Source organism: Geospiza fortis, unplaced genomic scaffold (assembly GCF_000277835.1).
Source record: "Geospiza fortis unplaced genomic scaffold, GeoFor_1.0 scaffold265, whole genome shotgun sequence".
In the NCBI taxonomy this organism is placed as follows: Eukaryota; Metazoa; Chordata; class Aves; order Passeriformes; family Thraupidae; genus Geospiza; species Geospiza fortis.
Genome location: NW_005054393.1, coordinates 1681805 through 1702399, shown reverse-complemented (window position 1 = coordinate 1702399; position 20595 = coordinate 1681805). Strand labels below are relative to the sequence as shown.

Below are 20595 nucleotides of genomic sequence, written 5' to 3'. Positions count from 1 at the left end.
GTCCATTATAGTTCAGTCTTTAATGAAATGATCACATGCATTCATTCCTTCTTTGTGTGGTGACCTGAAGAAACTGATATGCAGCTGTAATAATTCTCTCTCTCTTCCCCACTTTCTTCTTTTATAATAGTCTGTTACCCCCTTGGCCAACTTTTGCTTCATTGACAGTGAGGTGGAGGTCTTCATGATAAAAATTTCTGTATTTCATTAAAATACATAAGAAGAAGACAAAATACCTCTCTGCTACCATAGAAGGAGATTTTACGGACTGAACTCATATTTAGATAGAAAAAATACCTGCTAGGAGAGCAACTTTTTATAAATGGCCCCAGAAATGAGGAATTCTTCAGTCACAACTCCCACCTTTTAATATACTTTAACCACAAAGTGCAAAAATATAGGAATTTTTGCAGTGTCATTCATTACATCAAACCCAGACCTCTTACTGCTTGGAGCAACTCAACATCACCAATATAGAAGGTTTTTCTTTTTGTTTCTTGGTATGTGACTTGCATGTGGTTTTTAGAAAGGCAAGCATGTGGGCATGCTAACAAATGCCAGTTATAGATACTGCTTGAAAATACAAACTGTGTAAAGTAGATTTGATGCTAAATACTCTGAAAATGGGTTCTCTGAAAATGGGTTCTCAGGCTCTCTAGACTATGCATGTACAGCTAGGGACACTTAAGTAGGTAGTCTCTGTTGGTAGTGGACAAGATCATCTCTTCATGTTGTGAGAACTATTGTTTGACGGTGTTCACAGGGGTTCTTGGATTGGGGAAAAGACGAGGATCTCACTCCATGTTTCAGAAGGCTGATTTATTATTTTATGATATATATTACATTAAAACTATACTAAAAGAATAGAAGAAAAGGTTTCATCAGAAGGCTAGCTAAGAATAGAATAGCAAAGAATGATAACAAAACCTTCTGTCTCGGACAGAGAGTCTGAGCCAGCTGACTGTGATTGGCCATTAATTACAAACATCCAACATGAGACCAATCACAGATCCACCTGTTGCATTCCACAGCAGCAGATAATCATTGTTTACATTTTGTTCCTGAGGCCTCTCAGCTTCTCAGGAGGAAAAATCCTAAGGAAAGGATTTTTGATAAAAGATGTCTGTGACACTATTGTAAAAACATTTTTTCCAGAGCACTAACGAAGCACTTGGATATTGTAATGAGTGCCAGAGAAAGTCCAGGAGGAAACTATTAATCTTTCTACAGAGCTGGGCTTCAATGAAGCCAGTACATGGAGCAGAGGGGCCATACGTTGAACTCCAAGATGAGAACCAGGTAGTGACAGACTGTTTATGAACAACACACTGTCCCCCCCATGGGTGGTGCTGGATGAAGCTGGGGTCTTGCAGAGAAAAATGGCATGTTACTTGGTCGGTGTCTTGAAGCAGCAGTTACACATGTGATCCTGCACAGGCAGCCATTACTTTGTCATGCCTTTGTCTTGTGGGCTTCATGTTGCTTTCAAACTATACTTTTTCTTATTGTCTTATTCATGTTCCAACAGTTTTGTGTGTGCATAGATGTGTAATGCTTCATAAACAGTGCATGATAATTTTGTTTTACACTTGTGGCAAAAATGCATACCCACTCTCAAGTCCTTGCAGGTAAAACATTACAATTTGATATGATGGAGGATAAATTAATGACCTACTGCTACAGAGCAGGTAGTTGCAGTGGTATAAGGGACTTCTGTGCTCCTCAGATGAATAGCTGCAGGACAGAGTCCTAAGTGATTAAGCAGTGGTGGTTGATTTTTCTCTATCCCTCTGTTCAGTGATATTGTTGACAGTGTGTTCTGTTGCCTAATGATTTAGAAACCTGCTTGCATGCCATTAAAATTTTAATTACTGGCTTCTCAGTAATGAGACAACTTGATGGACCATGGGTATTTTATTGGTTTAAGGTGCAGTTTGTTCCCAGCTTCCTTTGGGGCCACTCCTCCATTTTTTCCTGCTTCCACTGAAGTGAAGAGAGGTCTTGTTGAGAAGTTGAGAAGAAAGCCCTTATGCCAGTGAACCTAGCGTCCGATACACAAGTCTGGTATTTCTGCAGCCATGCTCCTGGTCTATGAAGATGACAATGATCACTCTTGGGCCACATTTTTATTTGCTGTTCTTCATCAAGGCTGTTCATTAATAGTTTTCAAGTCTGTGATGAAATTTATGGTCAGTGTGGCAAAACAGACTCTATAGTCAGTTTCCACCTTCATGCCTGCATATAATTTAATGAGTGGTTGATAAAGCTTCTGGGTAAATGAAAGTATTCCTGTGCATTCTATTCCTCAGTGGTTGAGGGGGATTGTGGAAGACAAATGCTTAGTCCTCAAGAGAATACTTAGTAACTTGCAAGTACTGTGGATGTTTGAATCATCCTGTGCTGCTGAAGCCCACAGACCCTCATGTGATTCTGTTGCACTCTGGTGCTGATTTTTTGTAAGATTTGTCCTGGAAACTTGCTCCAGATCACATCCCTAATCAGCAGCTCTGCTCAAAATGCAAAGCTGCTTGGAGTAGAAATGGACCTTCCTGGGAATTGCCTCCAGGGCATGGCTTTCTGTCTTGATTCTCTGGTGTCCAGTTAAGATGCTGGCTCTGATCAGAGTTTTTTTTTTTCTGGTGGGATGCTTATTACACCTTGTTCCTTAATGTTTTCTGTATGATGTAGAGAAATTACTCTGCAACCTCGATGTGAGAGGGTTGGTAATACAGCATCTCATCCACCTCGCTGCTGCCTTTTTTCTTGGTAGAAATCTGGTATAGAAAGTCTTGCCTTGGACAAAAATAGCTTAATCCAATCAATGAGTTTCAAAGATACGTAGAATAGATGCTGTCTGCCTTCACTTGATATTATTCAGTCTTGTTTCCTTCAGAAATGAGGCAAAAGAATGTTGCATTATGGGAGGAGAGCCATCCCTCTGAGTACAGTTATGTACTGCATTTTGTGGCGTCACAGCATGCATCCTGGTATCCTGGGCTTTGTCCTGTTAACATAAAATATTGATAGGGTACCAAAAGTGCTAGGAATCCAAACTTGAGCTTTTTCTTTCCTGTCTTCTTTCCATTCTTTCCATTCATGATGTTTATACTTGTAACTGGACATGTGTATCCTATAGTTCAAGCCATGATGTGTTGCCCTGGCTAAAGTTTTATGACATATTACGAGTTAACAAGTTCTGAGTCTTGTGTAGACTTAAGTATGGACTAAATTGGTGAGTTATAGCAGAAAGGAAAGTAAAATTCAAAGTGTTGTCCAGCTGTATACCTGCATTTTTTGCACTGCCTTTTTTCTAGGACGCCTGCTTAGCTACATATCTTCACTGGCCTTTTGTAAGGTCCTGCCTGTAAGTTCTGGTGCAGACTTATTTGAATGCAAGTTATGAAGATGGCATTGGAATGTCTTCAACAAGGGGAAGTGTGTGTGACTGCCAATGAAAACCCAGATTTTTGTGGGAAACAGTAAAGGTTAGGAGATCATAAACATCTTTTTTTTACTTAATTTCTTTGATGAGAGAATTTGAATCTCTGTTGGGATATGCAGACCATAAGAGTGATATATATGATAATAGATAGAATGGGGGGGAAAGATGGGGGAATACAAGTGAGATAATACACAGATATTAATCTATTATTGATATCTATTTATGTAATGTATTTATGCACTTGTATATTCTTTTTTTTTATCAGCTGAATTGTTATATACAGTAATTTTTATGTAAACCAAAGGGCAGGGATCTTATACAGCCCATGATTTGATCCAATGCACAGAAATTGCTCTGGATGGAGATGTTAAAACTTTTTAAAGGTTTAAAATTTTTTAAAGGAGAAGAAAGAAATAGAAAACTTCATGTGTTAAGAAAAGTGGACAGATAAATGGTGAAAATGCCAAGAAGTGAATTTGGCTTCCTGCTGCTTTCTTGATTGGCAGGTAGTTGTAAAAACATACAGGGATAGTGTGCTTTGAAAAGTCAGTGAGCAAATGCAGGCCACGGCACAGAGCTCAGTTCAGCTGTTTCCGAAATTACAGACACCCCTGATTTGTGCCAGTTAGATTGCTGGTTCCAGGCTTTGGTTAATATCAAAAGTAGTGCATATACTTTGATGTTAACACTCTTTAATGTCCAAGTTTACATCTTTGTTTCCGTGATTTTTGAAGATAAGATCCAAAAGAGAGGGAAGTATGTAGTTCAGTGCAGCTGACAGTGGTAACCTTACTGCTTTGGAAATAGATTTTTTCCTAGTCTTTAGAAAGGAGTTGCAACAAGCAAGCCCAATATGTATTCTGCTGTAAGAAGGCTGTGGACTGTCAGTCTTTTTGCCATGAAAAAACTGTGATTTCTAATGGGAATTTCTTCTTTAAAGCTAGCTGGTTTTGATGTTACAACTCTGGTGCATCTGAAATGGCTAATTGAATTTTATAGGATAAATGTGTTAAATCTCATATCCTCTGCAAGAAGGATGTGTTAAAACAACAAATGATTGTGGCACAGTTGACAACATAGTCATGAATAACTGTAGAAGTACCTGGAGGTATCTAGACTACAAGTTGTCCTCTAGTTTTCATGCTTACAAATCTTATGGTAAAACTGGTATGAACAATGAGATTAGCATAAAAGTATTATTCTTAATTTGATGAATTTGACAGTATGATGTGGGAGGTATCTGTATTGTAGTTCCAAAAGGCTATGGTTTATAGAGGAAAAAAATTAATTCTTGTTGGTGACAGTGAGATGGAACTTCTGTCCTGCACTGGGGAAGAAAGAACATGGCTGCTACTTGGAGAAAAATCTTCTTTGACTATTTAGGTGACATGCTGGTAAATCAGGTCTACTTATTCAATAATTCAGGATGTTTATTAAAAGCCACGATTCAGCACTTAAGGTAGTTGATATGAAGAGGGGGAAGCAGAGTGTTTTGGATGAGATTTCTCTGCTGCTCAAGAATAACAGGGGTCTGGATAGGGTAGGCCGTCTGAATTCAGGGCAATAGCACCTTAAAGGTTGATTTATTAGTTTTCTTCTGTTTTCATGTTTTGTGGGTTTTTTCCCCTTTGCCTTCAGAGGGACACGATAAATAGTTATTAGTCAACAGTTATGTATTTGTGGACAAGTTGTGCAAGTTGTGGATGAGCATTTGACGTAATAGAAATGGGAGGCACACTCTGTTTTTTCAGAATTGGAACATTTAATATGCAGGGTGATTTGTAGGGCAGCTTTGGGCTAATTCTTCAACACATTTTGCCTTCAAATCTAAGTAGATGTTTCTGTATATAAATCAAATGGACCTTGAATCCTTCAATCACACTGTGCTTACTTGCTCTATAAAAATATTTTTTTCTCTTATGAAATCAGTTATCAGTATTTTATGCATTTGGTGAGTGAAGAAGACCAAGCTGTGCTGGCTACAGTTTTGCATTCCTCTGCAGCACACAGAAGTTACAGAATTGATTATACTGCTTGGTATTGCACCAGGATTTTTTTTTCTTTTGCTTTGTATATAGCCAAATGAACTTTGCAGGTGATTCCCTTTCCCTTCCCCAGCCTTCCTTCCATAGAAATCATGCTTATTTTATGTTTTTGAGAGATTAAACTTAGTTTATTTTTCTTTGAAATGGATGATGCCTGAGAATGTAGGTAGCCAAGAATACAAATGAAAAAAATAATAAGCAAACATTGAAATATCCTTCTGCCAGATTGTGGATAGATGAAGCCAGCAAATCCTGATTAACAATTTAAGAATGCCCTTTTTGAGCTCGCATGGCTACTGTAGTAGGAGGAGAGTGCTGTTTGAAATTGTTCTGCCATTTTTTTGTGAACATAGGATTGTTTTCCTAAGTTGGCTGTTGTTATGATCTCAGGTGCCCATTTGCATTTTGATAAATGGAAATATACAATATTGCTTAAGACAGTTATAAGCACCTAAGTACATATATGCAGTTAATCAGTAAAAGCTTGAGGCCAATATTTCACTGTCTTTTAAAATCTGTTATCCAGCATTGAAGTTAAAAAGACAAATGCATAAGCAATCAAAAAAGCTAAGTCTCAAAACCAGTTTTGCTCATCCCTGAAACTCAACAGAAAACATTAATCATCAACTTGTTTTCATCCATATAGTGATCTGGTTGGCATTAAGTTCCTTCCCCTGTGGGGTTGTGTTGAGAAGCTGGAAAAAGCTGGTGTGTCTCAGCTTTCTTGCCTTTTCTCAAATGTAGCAGACAGGGCTGGCAGACCCTGCCAGAGGGTGAAAAGCCTGGCCAGAAGTGTGCAGTGGAAGTGACGAAGGGAGGAGAGAGGCACTGACAAGTAAGCCAGTGACTGGTTGTCTTAATTCTTAAGTTGTCTCCAACTCCATGCATCCAAAGATCCAAAGCTTTTGAGAAGATTCCATCCCCTAGATGAGGGAAAACACGGTATGAAGAATTTGCTCTGTCCTTTCCTTCCAGGCTCTCCAATTTCCATCCCTCCTTGCCTACTCGCATGCACCCATTCTGGGGCCCAGGCTGCTTGCTGTGGCTGTTGGCAGTATTTTTGATGACTAGAATGTGAAGGCAGGAGCCATGAGAGTATGGCAGCATGCACCCCTGCCAGAGCTTGTACATCCTCTTTAGTGGAGAAAACTGAGCAGAAAATGAGCAGAGAAAAACCAGATTGGTCTTGGGATGATCAAGATCTTCTTAAGGCTTAAGGAGAGTTATTTTCTTTTGTAAGCAGTGTCTCCAGGTAGAGAAGAAAGCTCCTGAGCTTTAGCTTTAGAGGTAAACAAGCCAGGTTTGGGGCATTCAGAATATATTCTTGGTAGAGAAGCAGTGTTGATAAAAGGAATATTTCGCAATATCTGTGGATTAGTAGCTCTGCTGTTTTCTAAACTAATGCACTAATGTCAAAGCATCAGATTGCTTGCGGTACAGGGCTCAGGAGTTTTTCTTTGTTTGAAGACATCCTTTGCTGTAAACCTTATGATGTTTTGCAGCATTCTTCTGAATTATTTAGACTACTGATGAGGACTGTGAAAAGTCTCCTTTCTACATTCAGGTGTCCAGCCTGCCTGTGTGGACACTTATTTGCAGACATCATGTATCATCTGCAATTGGTTGGATTTTATGGAATGTAAGGTGGAGCTGAAATTTGTGGGTATGATTTATGTAGCCTGTGACTAGACTTTTTTATGTAGAAGTACATACACATCTGCACAGAGAAATTTATATGGCATTCAAATTTTGCCCTTAGAAAACTTTGGTAAAATAATTGTCTGGAGATTGCAGCCTCTGTGAATCAGGGCAGAGTAACCCATAACATATTTTTAAACAACTGGTATTTTTCAGAGACCAGAAGTAAAGGGATATAATGGAAACAAAAGTCTTACTGCAGCTGTGCAAAAGGGTGCAGCAATAAGTAAATTTCGCAACTAAATAGGTGATATCTGCCATCTAAACTGAAGGGTTGCCTGGATTGTTGCAAACCACTTAGTGATTTGCTAATGATTCCATTTAGGAGTTTGAACCCACCCAAGGAAAAAGGGAAGAAATATAATTCTATTTGTATGCAACACTATAAATAATTGGGGTTTTTTATTCTCTCAAGGCTAAGGTGTTTGTAGATGGTGCAAAAGGATGGTGCACCAAAGGGTTTATAACTCCTTTTTCACTCTTTTGTGGCTTTTAAGCATGGCTAATCACATTTATTTCAGGCTTCAAACAGCTTTAAGGCCTGGTCTTGCTGCTGGCTTGCTAGAAAGTGACAGCACAGAATATGTCCCCCAGTGTCTGAGTGAAATGAGGCAGTTACCCACAGATAGGCATAAACGTGCTATTAGATGGTTGAGAAATATATCCCCCCACCAAAACCCTCCTGGGAATTTATTGTAGTGCCTTTGATGTAACTAATTAGCCTGCTCAAAGTAAGCAATGACTAACAGTCTAATAACTGGCTAATGGAAGGAACTTCATAATGTTTTTAAATCAGGATCCTTTTGAGAGTTTTACAATAGGCTGAGGAGCTTTTTCTTTCTGAGAAATAGTTGCCAAAGGTCAGATCCTGATGTCTGTTGTTGTCTTTTAGTTATATTTGACTCTCTTGGCTCTTTGAACAGTCCAGATGTTGGAGAAGGGCAACGATCCTGGAGATATTCTGAAAGTGCAAAGCTTGAGTTTTAGCCCTGATCAGCAGACCTTGAGCAAATGTTCTAGTTTGCTGAGGTTGTCGCACAGTAATTTTCAGTCTTTGCAAAATTTTGTAAGGTAGAACAGTTTTTTGGAAGGGGAAATGAAAAAATAAGTTTGTTCTTCAAAGACATATTTTTTTCTCATTTGAGTTTCCCAGTCTTCAAGTAGCAAAATCAAAACATAAAATTTATCATATTAAGAAAGGGAAATGCTTTTGACTGCCTTCTAGTTCTGCAAATTTAAAAGGAGAAATGACAGGCTACATGTTAATTTTTTCCAATCAATTCTATCTCCAAATATCTTCTGCATTACAGCTTTCTTTTTTTTCTTTTTCACTGGAGCTCCAAAGCACTGGTACTACTAAGAGCTCCTTTCTCATCAAGATAATGATACAGCATTTCCACGTGCCAACCAACATCTTCAATGCATTTTCCAGACAGATCATTTGTGCCCAGTGGTTGGAGCATTTCTGATGCTGGACATGAATCCCTCTTGCTCTACTTGCAGAAGTAGTTTCACTGAATCCCCAGAATTTCAGTGCGAGTAAAGCAAGCAAAATTTGGGCCTTGTAGGCCCCAGAAGGTAAAAATTTAAAATCTTGCCACCTGCTTGGTACCTAGGTGTAGGGTTTAGTGTTTCTCCTGCCGCAGTCAATGTCGTCACTAACACCTAAACCAGAGTGCTGGGGGCTGCACTCGCCAGCGGTGTTAAGTATCACCACAGTAATCCACTGTCTGCCATGGGAGAAACATGTAGCCCTGAACTTGGGAAGGGAGAAAATGGTTTTCAGCTGTTTTGATTTAAATTGTTTGTTTTTGTTATTTTAAAGCCCGTGTAGAAACGGGCTGGGAGAGGGCTTGTTCAGAAGTGAGGCTCTCACTTCTTTGGAGGCTGACCTTGCAAGTTGCTGAGAATTAGTCCCTCCATTAGCTTCCCAGAGACTCTCAGCCCTGCAGGTCTGGGCTGGGCAGCAGGGCTCAAGATCCATGTCTTGGCTAATTGGTCCTTCAGCTGGGCAGCTGGAGGGGAACTTGGCCAACAGGATACTGCAGGAATCTGGCTCACAGCAAGCAACTTCAGTAGCTTGTTCCAAAGAAGAGACTGGGATGGCTCAAGTGTCAGGTCAGTAACTTCAGGCACATGCCCAAATGTTACTCCTTTTTTTTTCCACATCCTGCATGATCAGCAAGATGCGGGATCATGTGTAAGGCAGCCCAGCCCTGCCTCCTGCCCTCTTTGTCCATCCTCTGAGGCTGAGTCCTGGGACTGACAAGGAAGTTTCCACAGTACTCTGCCTTTGTGTGTAGGTATCTGTGTCTACATCTGCCTCTTGTGTTTCCTCCGTAGGATTTTTTCAGTTTTTATGAGATTTTTAGCATTTCCCTATCGATCTCATGCAGGGATTTGTAGATACAGACTCTCAGTAAAATAAATACAGCAGGTCTGTGCTTGTATGAAATTTTAAAGGTTTTATTTTACATAATTTCCAATATGTTTGTTTAGCTTCAGCTGGTTGGTTTTAGTTGGGAGTGGCTGGGGAGGTAACGAGCGCTGTAAATTCAGCTGGATTGAGATGAATTGAGATAAAGATATTGCTACTTAGAAGGCTCTCTCTGATTTAGGGCTCTGGAAAAGTTTACCTGAGTTTTTTAAGCTGCTTTGTGCCATTCTCAGGTTACCCATCAGTCTTGAGAAAGAGTTACTCAGACATTTGGAAAAGGCTGTGAGTGATGTTCTCCTGATAACAGTGCATTGCTGGTTTAGTTTTGGAGTGGTGTGAACTCCGTACAGGCCCAGTTTTGTCTCATCCAGGTCAGTGGGAGCTCTGCCGTTGACTCAGGAATGCATGATCAGGCTCTGTTTCCAAAGTCATAGGCATTGTATTGATGCACTGCGTTCTGTCCTCTGTACTGTCAAAAAAGGAACTGAACCAAGCTGTGCAGCAGATGCAGCAAAAATGAATATATGTGTCACTTGAGGAAAACAAGGGAGTGTGAGTGGAGTATTAGGTAGGTATTGTAGGGATTGGGTCCCTCTCTCCTTCATTGATAAATCCTTTTTCTTCCAGTGAAAGCTAAAGTTGACAACAAAAGAATATAACATGTTTTTCAAAACAAACAAACAAAAATTACAAAAGAGCTGTGTATTCATGTTCAAAGATCACAAATCAGTTCTTGGAAATTACTATACATAGGAAAAAGAAAAAATAACTAAGCTAAAAGTACATTGCAAGTAGGAATAGAAAACTATAAATTTTCAGTGGTAAGCTCAGTTAATGTATGTTATTTATAAGCACAAAAGTCTTGTATAAGGTATGCTTAAACATTGCAAATAAAGTGAGTACAGTATTGTTATCTAGCAGATTTTGTAGCCTCTTGTGTAAATGGAGTCTATTTTTAAAATCAATTATGAGCATCATCCTTCATATCTGTGTTAGTGTTTCCAGAGTGCTTCTTGTGCAGTTGCTCCAAATGCAGGAAAATAACAAACTTGGGACGAAGGGTGTCCAATTTAAGCTACTGTACTCACCCAAAACAACATTTTGCTTACAACACACGCTGTTTTAAAGGCAGGCACAACCCTACAGATCTATTTCCTCCGAAGTTGCTCTTAAGGTGGTCAGAGAGAAGTGAAAAGTGTGTGTATGCAAGTAGGTGCAGGTACAGGTGTCCTAATGAGCCTGGCAATTGCTCTATTGCATCATTTCAAGGAAGAAAATATCAGGTGTCAAAAACTTGGCCTTTCTTAAATGGGAAGGAAATGGCTTTCTTACTTAGGTATCCATTCTGTTAAGAATCTAAGTAGTCAATCTTTTTTGCATTCCACCTTCCCCCTTCCTTCTGGCTCACAGCATCTAAAATGCTACTTTTCTGGGAAAGACTGATATTCTGATTTCAGTTTTGTAATTTAATGATGGAGAGTTTCCTTAGTAAACCAAATTTAGAGTACTAGAATGCTTATCTTATATCCAGACCTTGAACATAAAAGGCATTTTATACCAGCAATTGTTCATTTAATGAGCAATTGCAGAGTGCAGGACGGTTAAGGGATTGAGCTATATGCACCATTATTGCAAGAAGTATTCTGAAATACCAGAAATAGGACGTAAGCTCTGATCAGGGGGACTGTGAGCACAATTACCTTCTTTTCAAATCCTTCTGTGACACTGCGGGAGGAAAAAGGACTTTGAAACTTGAAAGGAAAGAGCTTGCTTTCAACCTCAAAAGCTAGGAGGAAAGGGCTCTGAAATTTGCTCAGTATTCCCAATTCACCATTAGCCTGTTTCTTCCTTTAGCCTCAAGGCATTCTCCGCTTTTTGAAAAGATGTTAAGAAATTCAGTCACAATAGAGAGCCTAGTTTTGAACATGTTTCACTCGGTCCATTGAGGTCTGGTCTTCAGCCTTTGTGTGGGGTGAATTGAGCTGAGCAGCAATCTGGTTGGGGAGAGGTGAATGAGCAGTCTCTGTGCAGTCACAAATTCTGGCAAAGAAAAGATTACCCTTTCCTTTATTTTAAAATATGCATTCCTGTACAATCCTGCTAGTGGCAATATGCAGAGCCGAGCTTGTGCTTAGGTCAATATGGAGCACTTGGTTTATAGCAACTCTTGTTAAGTTTGTCTTGTAATTGAAGCTGCTGTTGACCTTGCTTGGAGACCATTTGTAAAACCGTTTATTTAGCATAAACTGAAATAATAAACCGTCCTTCTCTTAGGCTGATTGTGATAGGGTGACATTAGTTTGATTTAATGATTAGCCGCCTGACCCCTCAGCTAGAGAGAGCTGCTTGAATAGGGAGAGTTCACTAGGAAGCACACAGGAAGAATACTAATGAGCTTGTTAAATTTAGCATGGCACCAACCACTTTTAATTCCTCTAATGGGAGAAGCACTGCCTTTGAGAGAGAGGGAGGGAGATGGGAGCGGGGTGGGGGGAGAAGGGAGAGGGAGAAAAAGAGGGAGGAATGCCCATGTCCTGGTAGCCAGAGAATTTTGGTCAAGACAAGAGAAGCGCTTAGAGGGAACATCAGGCAGGGTCTCTTGGACTGAGTTGTAAGTACCTTGTTTTTTCTCTTACTCAGCTGAAGTGCTGTCAGATCTCTCATGAGATAGCAATGCTCTCTGGAAGTTGCAAGCAGAAATGTGGTGATGAAACTTAATATATTAAGAGATTTAACTGGGCTGGTGTTGTCTTGTTATTAATCAGGGGTGTCTCTGAAGTGTGTTGGGATTGACTTTTAGTGTGGTCTATCAGTAGATTTCAACTTTTTTTTCAGTTGCTGACTTTAGGTGCTTTAAAGTAAAATAGCTTCTACTTTGTCTTGGTCTATGGTGAAAAAAGGCAAAAAAGTTCAACAGGTAAAGAAAGTTTAAAGGATTTTTACATTAGGTTTTGGCTTGTGCTGATTTTTTTAAAACTTTCTGAGTAAATTAGGTGTGCAATTAAAAGTGTGTTTATTCAGGCATGCTGTCCAGTGTGAGTTTTTTGAGAAAGCTTTTTGATTGAGTGAGAGGTGCTCCATTAAGTGAGGTGCTCAGTACTTCTAATAAAACTGGCTTCTGATCAAAATAGCAGGACTAAATCAGGCATTTCTCAGTGGCTGTGAGAATCCTGGATTAAAGTGATCATTCAAGACTGCGCACTTCTAACATGTGTCTCTGGCTATTGGCTTGTTAAGTGAAAGAAAGGGTGTATGTGAAGAAAGAGAAGCTTATGCAGATTGCTCTTGGGCATGATTGCTTTTTTTCTTTTCTTATTTAACCCTTCACTCTTACACTGGCAAAAGGTGGGAGGAATTGTACTGGAGTTGGTGGGCTGCCACCAGCTTAATCTTTTGCTTTGGCGTTTGTCTCTCTGCAACATTTTAATAAATCAGATGCTTCTTTTGACCCTAAAGCTGGTCACTTCTAAAACGTGAGCAGAGCAGTAACAGAACAGTTCTCGCTTATTTGGCTGTAAAACCCCTTTGGCAGATGCTGCTGGAGAAGTGGGCTGTTTGCTTACATTTTTGCTTTAGAATCCCACTTGTTGCCATGGTGGACAGTGTGTTTCTGTCAATAATTTGGCCTGGCGCGCCTTGCCCGCACTTACTCTTGAAACTTTATTGAACGCTTCAGTTGAACCAGAACAAGATTAGACAGCTTTCCCCTTTTGGCACGCTGGAGTGGCTCGCCTGCCGTGAGAGCCGGCAGCATTACTGCAAGAGGAGTTTCCCGCTCGGCGCCGGGGGAGCTCCTGCAAACTGCTTGGCTCTTAGCATCCTGGAGCGTGGGTGCTGTCAAATTTCTCATCTGCCCCATCACCAGCAACCCGGTGGTGTGAAGTCAATGCTTAGTGAGCTGTTTGGCTGATGAATAAGCCTTATTATTGTCACAAAAATGCCATCGTGTTTAGTTAAATACTTCTGGGCCAGTTTTTGTGTGGCAGAAAACATCCAGAAACTTTTGACTTGTAATGGCACATGGCAATAACTTTATAATGGGAGAGAGATCGTTGATACAGAAGGAAAAATAGTTTTGTCTTCTTTTTTTCTTAAGTAACCAAAAAAGGGAAAACCTTATTAAAACAAATATTTTCCCTTTTGTTTCTAAATTACTGAAAGTAGGTTTTGAAAAATCAGCCTTTTCCATAACAGTCGCTAGTACCTTGATTCATGACGTGTGCATGTTTTGAGAAGAAAAGTATGAAAGTGGGACCCGCACATAAATGTCAGCTTCTTGTTGTATCCCAGGATGGCAGTTTTAACAAATATTATCTTTATATGGAAGAGTAAAAGAACTGAAATCCTATCTGATCATCTGAATGATTATACAGCCCCACAAATCACTCTAGCTTTCTTCTTTCTGAACTGTTGTAGCACTGGTTAGCTCGCTCTACTTAAGAGTCTGTCGGAATTTCAAATGAAGTGTAATACCCTGTTTTTATAGGAGTTTGTCTCATCAGTGAAAGTTCACTCTAGGTTGAAATGTAACATAAAAGACTCTGGCTAAAGAGAAACCTGATGGAAAATATATCTTTGGGCTGATTTTTTTTTTTTTTTTGTTATACAAGCGGGTTTCTAAAAACCTCATATAAGTTTTAAAGTTTTAGTCACTGATTTGCAGTTCTCTAACTAAAACCAGCTTCAGTGTAAAAAGTTGAAACCTTAAACCCTGCTAATCCAGAGCAGGGACCAGTGCCTGTGCATATTAATAAAAAGTAGGAAAGGGCAAAGGGTTTAAACTCTGTAATGTTGTTGTCTATTTCCATTAACTCTTTCTTCTCAGACCCAACCCTAGAAAAGCTCTGTATGTAGAATTACTGGCTGGAAAAAGAATTCTGTCCCTGGAAGACGCTGATAAGTCAGCAACCCTTGTTGCTGTAATACTTGGAGATAGAAAAATAATTAAGTGCTCAATAGGCTATGCTGCTGAGTTTTTGTGTTGTTGCTACTTGGGAGGAGAGGAGGCAGAGAAAAAACTGGTTAGCATTTCATTCAAAGCAATGGTATGGCTAATTTACACATATAATGGCCAGGTATCTGTATGTCCAGAGCTTGTTTCTAATCTAATTCGTATAAAGACACATAGGTTGAGTCACGCTGGTGTCAGCCTTGATGAGTGTAGTCACCTGGTGAGTTGCTGGCTGCTGCTTTTGCTGTGTGAGCAAGTACACCAGGGAAAGGTACAAGTGAAATGAAAACTTAGCCCTGACCTCAAATCTCTGACAACCGAAGTGCAATCTTGGCACTGGTGTCAATCATTCTTCCTTGCATGTGGATTGTCGAGTAAGGGCACTTTAGTTTTATTTCCTAAGGGTGTTTTCATTTCCTTTTCTAGTTACCATTTCTGTGCCTAGCATTTAATAATTTGAGATTCCTTGTGTACTTCTAGAACTGCAGAGCAACTTTGAAATGAAGAATCTTTATCAGTATTCCTTCAAGATGTATTGGTGTATGCTTGCATGTGCAGTGTGGTTGATGGAACAAGGCCGTACCTGGAGCATTGGTATTGGCCAAGGATTACAGGCAGCAAGCAATCATGCTTGTTTAGAGAAACATCTGTATTTTAAACCAATAATGCAGCTGAAGGAGAGCATTTACATTAGAGACTTATGTACCTAGCAAAGCCCCTCTGCCCCATGGCATGTGTGAAATGTACCTAGGAACACGCATCTTGATTTTGAGGAACAGAACCATTTTGTCTGCTTTTTGAAGGGTGCATGTAGTTCCTAGGGGTTAAAATTCTTGTGGGAGCAGTGGGTTGTTTTAGCACCTAGTCCTGGAGCTGTCTGCAAGGAAAGCTGGTAGAGCCATGGTCAGGATGCTCTTCTCCCCTTACAAGTGGTACCACAGGACTAGAGGCTTACTCCAAACTAGGGCTTGGGTTTGACGCTCTTAGTTATGATTATTTTACCCCCAGCTTTTTCTTCCCCCTTGTTCATTAAGAGTTTGTGGCTTTATTTTTGTGGATATGGGAAAAAGAGGTAGGAGGAGTATATGCAACCATCCTGCACGTGGTGACACTGTCAGAGCAGTGGCCTTGCTTGTGCCTGCCTGATGCTGCTGGTCCTGTATGTTGAGCAGTTGTACCCATTTTATTGCTGCCTACCTTGGTTCTGATCACTGCCAACCTCCCTGCAAGGTTTCAGCCCCTCACACAGGCAAACCCCAGGGACCTGGAGCTGAGCTGCAGAGCTGTGGTGGGTGGCTGGGCATGATTTAGGCCTTGGTGGTGGGGTTCATCTTCTCCTCTGTGTGACAAATCATTTCTTGACTCCCCATCAGGGAGCTCCCAGTCTCCTTGTCCCAGAGGCAGGGAAACAGCAAGCCTCTGTCTGTTCCTGCACAATTGATAGCCCCGCTGGAGGAGCATCAGTGCATGGGTGACGGTGATCTACTGCTCGGCTGCTGCCGGCTCTGAACGGGCAAGCATCCCCAGGCCATCCCTCACAGCCACACAGGCACCTCCTGTCACAAACTTACACCGGGAGGAGGAGGAGGGCAGCGGGGGGAGAACTTTTCTTTATTGTATTTGCTATAAATGGGCTAAAAGTGTGTGTCTCTCTTTTTTCTTCCCTTCTCTCTTTCTTCTCCCTCATTTTTTTGCAGAGGATGAAAGTCCTGGGCAGACCTATCACAGAGAGAGAAGGAACGCGATCACAATGCAGCCGCAGGGTGGGCAAGGCCTCGGCAAGATCAGTGAAGAGCCTTCCACGTCGAGTGAGGAAAGGGCCTCATTAATCAAGAAGGAGATCCATGGATCTATATCGCACCTTCCCGAACCTTCCGTACCATACCGCGGGACGCTCTTTACCATGGACCCCCGAAACGGCTACATGGACCCTCATTACCGTGAGTATTGATCGCTGCTTTATTTGGGGATGCAAAGTTGGAAGCTGTCAAGTTTAATGTGATTTTGTCACTTTGCATTGTCCCTGGGGGGAACTGCTTTATCTGGAGGGAGTGGTGTTTGTGGTAAATGCAATCTCTTTTTTTTCCTGAAGTTACAAACCAGGGTGCAGTTGCACTGCAGGTAGAAATTACTGCAGGCCTCTGCAAAATGACTTCCACAGGACATCTCATCTGTTGCTAATCCTCCTCAGCCATCCAGGGTTGTGTTTTGCTCCACCTCCTTAAAACATGAAGAAAAACGGGCCTCATTATAGCTAGCAGAGAAGGAAAATGAAACAGGCCTTAAAAATCCGTCTTTTAAAACAATGTTAAAGTATGTTATTGAGAGAAACAAGGATTGTGCCCTGTACACTGAGAATTTAGGGAATTGGAAAGCTTAGTTTTGTGCTTTGGGACTCTGTTTTGTTTTGGAGGTTTTTTTTTAGACATTCACAAGTGTGTTTGAGAATGCAGGCTTGATGGAGTGTTTTTGCAATTTTCTTTCCCAGCTATAGTTCCCTGAAGTTGTAAGGGGGAGGAAAAAAGGCAAATGGTTTCAACTTCTGAATTCTCGCTCAGGCATTAACAAAAAAGTAAGAAATTAACTGACACTTGAACACAGATGTGGAGTGGATTTCTCCACAGGCGCAAAGTATGAAGGAGTTAAGCAATTTTTTTTTCATCTGTTTCTAGTTTACAAAAAAAAGAGAAAAAAGATCATTTAGTTGTGTCGTAATGAAGTACATCTTGAGGTGTCAAGGCTTGTGCCTTTTGATTATAGATTTATCACCCAGTCAGGATACAGATTTGCCATTAAACCTTTCAGTCTCCAATTCCAGATTATAGGCTTAAGACCCACAAAGAGAGAGCAGTCTGCATTGGTTTTCCTTTTTTTTTTAACATCATTCAGAAATTTTAGTGTTTTAAGGCAAAAGGTCATTAGCCAGACGAATGATTAGTGAGGACAGCTGATTAGTGCATGTTTTTTTGCTAAAGAAAGTGCCAGGGATAAAAGCTAATTTTATCCCTTCATTAGTTGGGCTAGCAGCAAAGGGGAATGTTCACTCATCAGGGTGCAGATCAAAGTATGTCTTGCACAACCTTAAGTCTCACCAACCTCCTTTAAAAAAAAAAAAGAGCCTGATTGTTAATAAGGATGGAGGTATTATGAGAAAACGAACACTTGTTGCCTGTATAGTTTAGATCAGTATTTAGGAAAAAGTTTGCAGTTAAGCTTTCGAGCTCTTTTTCAATGTAGTCATTTGGTTTTTGTACACCTTCCTCTCCTGCTCTCGTACAGACCTGCTCAAACCCTCTGGGGGAGTTACTCATCTCTCTGTTGAGGAGCACACAGTTGCTGCAGCACACCAGTGGCAGACTCCTGCCAGACAGGCATGAATGTGCAGCGCAAGCAGCCACTCTTGAGCAGCAGAGCATACAAGTATTACCTCGGGGTTGGAGGCACCATTCCTAGCTTCTGGTTAGCAAATGCCCAGTCTAGCTTAAGAGAAACCCAACAAAACAAGCAAGTATTATTGGGCAGGCAAAATAGCTTCTCTGTTTGTAGGCAGTACAGCTAGGGAAAAATGAAATGTGTGACAAAAACAACCCTCAAAACCAAAAAACCTTATGCTGCATTTAGTGGGGAAGATTGCCATTTTGACCATCTGACCAGCTGCCAGCTCACCCATTAAATCTTGTTCAAATAGTTACTGAAATTACTGAAGGTTCTGACAGAAGAAAAAGATCTGGTCAGTCAGGATGGGATGTGTCTGAGTGGTTTGCAAAGAGTTTATTTTGGTTTATTTTCCCAAGTTCACCTTTTCACAAGGGTTGTCAAGATTTAATGATGCTAACTGTGTCTGTATTGTGACCATTAATGCTAGCTAGTTAGGCTGTGTGGACTACTAGCAAAACATCGATGTCAGAAGTTGAGAGAGCGCCAGAAGTTCCCCGCCATACGACACCAGAGAAACAGGAGATGAGTTAATTTTAAATGAGCAACAAGATCTTAAAACAGAAATCTAAGTCAGAAAGCATCAGATGGACAGACCCGCTTCCCTCTCCTGTAATGAGTAGTACATTTGTATTCACTGATTTATAAGGTCCCTCAAGCTATTAATGTCATAAAAAGAGCCATCATGCTTTTATTTACCTTTAATAGCTATGATACAGAGAGACAACTAAAAAGACAAATGTCTAGTTAGATTTATAGGAAAGCAGACAATCTTACTGAAATTTTCATCGTGGTTGTATCATTTATATATGTAAGATATGCTTTCATCAGAGTGGTGACTGCATTAAGACTGACACTTTTAGTGGTCCATATGAAGAAGGCTGAATAATGTACACTGTAGTAACAGGTAAAGAACCAGAGAGGCTATTATTTTCCTCTCTTAATTTCTTGCTAGTTTTGCTGGCCATGTGTATAGAAAATGTTTTAATTCAACATAATCAGATGTGTAAACACTTACAGTAATTTCTTAGTTTCCCTGTGGTTGGAAAATATAGACTTCTCAAGATGCCTAATTCGTGCTTCTATTTATACCCACTTTGTATTTAAAAGTGTGGGCAGGCTTCCTGTAACATAGGAAAAGGGAAAATAATTTTTTTGAAGAAAGACATCTGTATGTTTTTATGACAAAAAAAGAAAAGAGCGTTTAAGTCAGTTGTGTGTAGAACGCATGTTCCTTCCATGAGCTCCAGTTATTAGAAACAACTTGAGTGCTTTGCATTTTTACATGTAAACACGTGTGTGTATGTTTGTGCATTGCAGGATTTTTTTGTTTTAATTTTTTTCTAATTAAAATGACTGATGTTGTAAATGTTGGTAATAATAGTTACCATAAATGTGGAAGAAATCCCTCATTGAGGGGGAGTTTGCTCTCCTGCAGAGTGTGGGTGGGGATACTGGTTGTGTTTCAAGTGAACCAGCTTTTCAAACAGCTGGGATGAAACATGCTATGGAGCTGGCAGCCCTTCTGCACCACCAGAGAGCCCCTCAACCATTTAGCAACTGAGAATGTGAATGCAGTCCCATGCTCAGCTCGCAGCCTTCTATTCTCCAACAGATAAAAGGGAAAACACAGGCCTAACCCAGAAATTTTTTTCTGTCTTTTTTGTTACAGATTTCTTAACCACTATTTAAACACAGCTCACAAAGGAAGAGGGAGATGCTGTTTTTGTTTGTTTAACTTCTAAAATCTTTTTTTTCTTTAAAAAGGCTTTAGGACAGATGACAGAAGAGCTGGAGTTAGCTCCTTTTCTTTGTTGAGGAGAGCAGAGTTACTGACCTTAATCACAGTGTTTCTTAAAAGGATTTAAAATCCTGAGTTTCTCAAACACTAATTCCAGTGGTAGTTGGAGCCCCTTGTTAATGTAAATTTCATCTCTAAGAGTTGGGGCTGAGGCAGGGAAGATGGGGATAGCAACTTGCCTTTGTTATTTTCTTCCACAATTTTCATTTTCATGTAGATTTATGGCAGTGCTAAGACTGCCTGTCACACAAGTCATTCCTGTGGAAAAAATGAATCATTCCTGATGTAAACACTTTGATTTAAAACATACTGTTGATATTCTTCCCTGGGTTACACAGTTCGTCTGAAAGAATTGTTAGTACCTAATTAGCAAAACCTGAAGAATTATCTTAATCAAAAAGCAGTGACAGATCATTTGGCTCTGATCCAAATATTTATATATAGAGGAATGTATGGCCCTTGCAGGATTCTCTTTGTGGTAAATCACTTCATCTCAGTGAGGTTACACTAGCTGAAAGCAGGAACTCACTCCTTTCTTTTTTTTTCCTTTTCCTTTCCTTTTCTTTCACCTCTTCTACCCAAGGATTTATTTTTCTGGTGTTGAAGCTTCTGTATCTGTCTGGGGAAGTGGGAACTGATTATTGCACATTTCATAGGATTAGCCCTCCAAAGGTATTGATTGCCCTCAGTTCCCACTGACTGTTCTTGGGCTTAGCTTTGTAAGGACTGGGCCTTGCATAAGTGCCCGAGCTAGATTACCGAGTGTTAATGTCACCTCAAAATCAA

General features: G+C 40.3%; 1 protein-coding gene across 3 annotated transcripts in view; it reads left to right on the top strand.

The window, feature by feature from the left end:
• The window catches only part of GLI3 (GLI family zinc finger 3), a 206277-nt gene that overhangs the window by 50393 nt on the left and 135289 nt on the right, over positions 1-20595 (top strand). For 2 of the 3 annotated variants that reach the window (XM_031060865.1, XM_005425692.3), the window contains exon 3: positions 16271-16513. In XM_031060865.1, coding sequence (XP_030916725.1) covers positions 16271-16513 — 243 coding nt within the window. Of the gene's footprint in view, positions 1-12146; positions 12234-16270; positions 16514-20595 lie in introns of those variants that run through there. The other variant, XM_031060866.1, reaches the window with a different exon arrangement.